The 4,080-nt window shown below is 31.7% G+C and overlaps 1 protein-coding gene across 1 annotated transcript in view; it reads right to left on the bottom strand.

Moving 5' to 3' along the window:
- The window catches only part of LOC105817416 (structural maintenance of chromosomes protein 6), a 59,445-nt gene that overhangs the window by 14,666 nt on the left and 40,699 nt on the right, over nucleotides 1-4,080 (bottom strand). The window contains exons 11-15 of the mRNA XM_012653102.1: nucleotides 2,859-3,005; nucleotides 2,494-2,579; nucleotides 2,156-2,320; nucleotides 1,315-1,493; nucleotides 55-259 (exon numbers count right to left, since the gene is read on the bottom strand). Coding sequence (XP_012508556.1) covers nucleotides 55-259; nucleotides 1,315-1,493; nucleotides 2,156-2,320; nucleotides 2,494-2,579; nucleotides 2,859-3,005 — 782 coding nt within the window. The remainder of the gene's footprint in view (nucleotides 1-54; nucleotides 260-1,314; nucleotides 1,494-2,155; nucleotides 2,321-2,493; nucleotides 2,580-2,858; nucleotides 3,006-4,080) is intronic.

The following is a 4,080-nucleotide window of genomic DNA, read 5'->3' as shown; positions in this document are numbered from 1 at the left end:
AATCTTGCACATGATTAAGCAAAACTAGAAACAGTTTAATTACTGATGCTTTACCTGTGTCTTACATCATACATCTCATTCCGAAATTCAGAAACTATGATCTGTGGCCGTGAGGTCCCAGGTAAATAAAACTGTTTCATCAGTGCCTGAAGGACTCTTTCATCAGCATGATTATGGCAACAATAGGCTTGTAGAAGTCCCTTCAAGCAAGATTCAATAGCCAAAGCAAGCTCAGGGTCCCGAAGATGAATGCAAGCTCCTAAAAGTTGGAGAAAATTATAGAAGGGCTCATAAATACTTATTTTGAAATAGTAATAACTATCTTTTTATTATATTTCATAAATGACTTAAAATATTTTCATGTAAAGTAGTTTAAATGATATTAGAGATCTTATTTTAACTGAATAGGAAATCCCCACATACCCATTGGATACACTAAAGAGAAAATCCACAAAATCCTGTGAAAAAAATTGTCCCATTTCTAATGTAAATCAACAGTGGCTTTTCTATCTAAGTTTATATCATTCCAGCCTCTCAATGGTGCTTTGAAAATCAAGTCAAAAGATTTACAGATTCTTTATTATTTTCTGTAAAACTGGCTAATATTGAGATTTTAGATTTAGGGATGGGGAAAAAAGCCTCATTCACTGAAATAGATCCTGTTGTAAAGGTGCATATCATTTAAATAAAGAGCCATCACTACAATACTTAAATGTAATACTTTACTAACAAGACATATTTATATTATAGCATCCTTTTCACTTAACAATGTACAGAATTAGAGATAATTCCCAAGGAGAAACTAAGAGTATCTTTTAAAATACCATAAATATATGGGAATAATTAAATAAACATAGATTTTACAGCTGGAAGAGAACTTACAAATCATGTTGTCTGACCTAAACAGAAACTAAGAAAGCCATTTTACAGAGCTTACAAAAATTCCAGAGAGTGTTCTTTTGACTATATCTTGATGATACCGGATTTTCTGATTAATCAATCATATTCAAGTTAGTTCATTCATTTATTCACTCAGGAGAAAAATAAGAACCAGATTATTCAACTCTATAATTATGTTTCCTTTTCCTCAGTTCTCTTTCTTTTAGCTATTTTATGCTTTAAAAATACAAAATAAAAGCTACAAAATTTAACATGATTTTATTACTTTATTTTTTAAAATATGTACAATTACAATTCACATGTAACTATATAGGTCTTTGATAATAGAGTTTAAAACTAGATTCAACAGACCCTTTTTTGAAAATAAACTTATTTCTAATGTTTATTATATCCTCATTAAATCATGACAAATACCTAAAGGGCCTACAGGTTTATAGGTAAAATGTCCTCGTCTATAAGCATCATCTATTGCTTCAAGGAGAGCTGGAACATGAGGGCCAAATCTTTTTAGTCGATCAGTTTTACTATCTTTTAATTCTTTCAGTTGCCTCTGATTATAGTTCAATGCATCCTTCACATCTAATTCTTCCCTTCTGAAAAACAAAAATAGATAAACAGGACAGATATGTGATACGGTTATATAGAAATACTCAGCTTTTGCCCATATAATATCAGCAATGACCTAGCTACTGTAAAAACTAAAGCAGAATTCTTTATTTGAAAATAATTGTGTTACCAGAGACCTGTGTTACAAGTCACAAGTCCTCAAAATTTGGCATGAAAAAAGTGACACAACAGTTATGGACTAGAAATCCCGGAAATTGTTCAACTCAACAAGTGTTAGTCTTTTAAAGAGTGATTTTAACACATTGAGTGCCATGTTAGAAAAAAAATTTTTTCCTTGGGGCCATGGTGTTTTATTAAAACAGAATAAAAACTTCCAAAACAAAACTATCCTTTCTAATTTAATGAAAAACTTGTTATATTTTATTTTTTTCTGTGCATGAGTTATATGCAACTTGAAAAATAGTTCTCGAGGCTCCTAAGGTGAAAAGACCTGTGACTTACATTATGTTTCACAAGGCCCTGGGCTCAAAACTTGTGTTAGTTAAACAGAACTCTCATGGCAGTTAATGTGTTAAAAGATCCCTTTTTATGCAGAGAAAACAACAAAAATTCTCTCTTCATATAAAGAGCAAAACTATATGATGTTCAACTAATTGAAAAAAATCATTCTAAGGTTGTTGCGACTTACTTAATTCTGGTATATTCTTCTTTGTCCTTTTCTATGGCTTGCTGAAACTGTTCAATCTCTTGATTGACTGAATTTTCTTGATCCTGTAAGGCTTTTACTCGTTCCTTTAACCAAGATATTTTTTTTTGCCTTTCCAACCGCTCAGGTTCCAAAGATTGATCAGTACTAACAGTAAATAATCCAAAGTGAAAAATGTTAAATGAAAAACCTAACATTTAAAAAACACAAACCAATGTAATAAAATTCCATTAATAATAATACAGAAAATACTCTATTGCACCTAGATTACTTTATTACAAAATGAAGTAATCATGAAAACTGCAAAGTAACTATCCTACCTTTTAAGTTCTTCAATTCTTTTACAAAGCTGCTCATCATCTTTCTTTAATGCTTTATATTCATTTAGGGAACGGTTATACAAAACCTAACAAAAAAATTAGACATGCTTTACTAAAATGAAAACATAAATATCCTAGTCAAGTACAATTCTGCCACATCTTCAAGTCAGAGGCTGAATATGTGCAGGAATATATTTTTAAAATAAAATATATAAATGGCCATCTGAAACCATTACATTTTTTAAAGTCTGAAAGCAACAGAGATTTTAACACAGGTATAGAACACATTTACTTTTAAAATTAGATGAAGAGTCTTTATATTTGCTACAGAGCTTTTAATATTCCAGATTAGAAAATTTCCTCACCTCAGCTTCATTATAGGCCCTTTTCTTAGCAGTGACATCTGCTTTCAATGCCATACATTCTGGTGCTCGGGCATTTGTCTCCTCACTAATCTTTTCTAGTTTATCTTGAATATCCTTGTACTTTTTTTCTGCGTCATTAAGTCTGACCTTTAAGAAAATGATAGTATTGGAGTACATTTTATTTTTCTTTAATAAAGAGAGAAAAATTAAAAATAATTACATATAGTTCACATCCCAAGAATAAATTTAATTTCATTCAAGACATTAGGTAAACAAACATAATCATATAAAATACTAAAATATAATTTAATTTTAACTCACATTTAGTTATCCAACAAATTTGTTATCCTCTGGGAATACAAAGACACAATAACAATTGTCCTTAAATAACACAATTAAAAGGAGAGTGACACAATTTAGCAGAGAAATAACACAAACGGATGATACAGTTTGTATATAATAATGCTTACATAGGGTATATCTATTTACAATTGTGGTAACGCAGAGAAAGAAACCATAGGTCTGCCAGAAACCATCAAGAATACCTTGAAAAGAAAGTAGCATTTAAGCTGAGAGGTGAAAGATCAACCAAAGTATATACTAGGAGATAATTTAGGGAAGGGTATTAGAGACAGATGGAAGAGCATGTGCAAAGGTATTAATATCTATTTTAGAAATTAACAATTTTGCTGGACTTAAGAGAATAATGGTGGAAGATGAGATGAAGGGGTAGAGGGCCCCGCATTCCATAATAGATGGCTTACAACTTAATCCTCTAGACAAAGGGAGACAAAATATGACCAAATCTGCATGTTAGATCACTCAGGAAGTACTTGAAAAACAAGACAGAGGAAAAAATTAAAGAAAAAGATTCCAGTAAGAAGTTAATATAATATTATGGAGCAAAAATAATTAGGGACCAAAATGAGGACATTGACAATAGGGACGGATTAGAAGGGACAAATACAATAACTATTTAGATCAGTGGTCGGCAAATTTTTTCTATAAAGAGCTAGACAGTGTATGGCTTTGTGCTCCATGTGGTCTCTGTCATAGCCACTTGAGTCTGTCATTGTAACATGAAAGCAACCAAGACAATACATAAAAAAATGAATTTTTTTTTTTGGCCGGGCGCGGTGGCTCACGCCTGTAATCCTAGCACTCTGGGAGGCTGAGGCGGGCGGATTGTTTGAGCTCAGGAGTTCGAAACCAGCCTGAGCAA

The sequence above is a fragment of the Propithecus coquereli genome, unplaced genomic scaffold (assembly GCF_000956105.1).
Source record: "Propithecus coquereli isolate 6110/MARCELLA unplaced genomic scaffold, Pcoq_1.0 Scaffold41, whole genome shotgun sequence".
Classification (NCBI taxonomy): Eukaryota; Metazoa; Chordata; class Mammalia; order Primates; family Indriidae; genus Propithecus; species Propithecus coquereli.
Note: the sequence above shows the minus strand (reverse complement) of the source record. Positions and strands in the feature narration are given on the sequence as shown.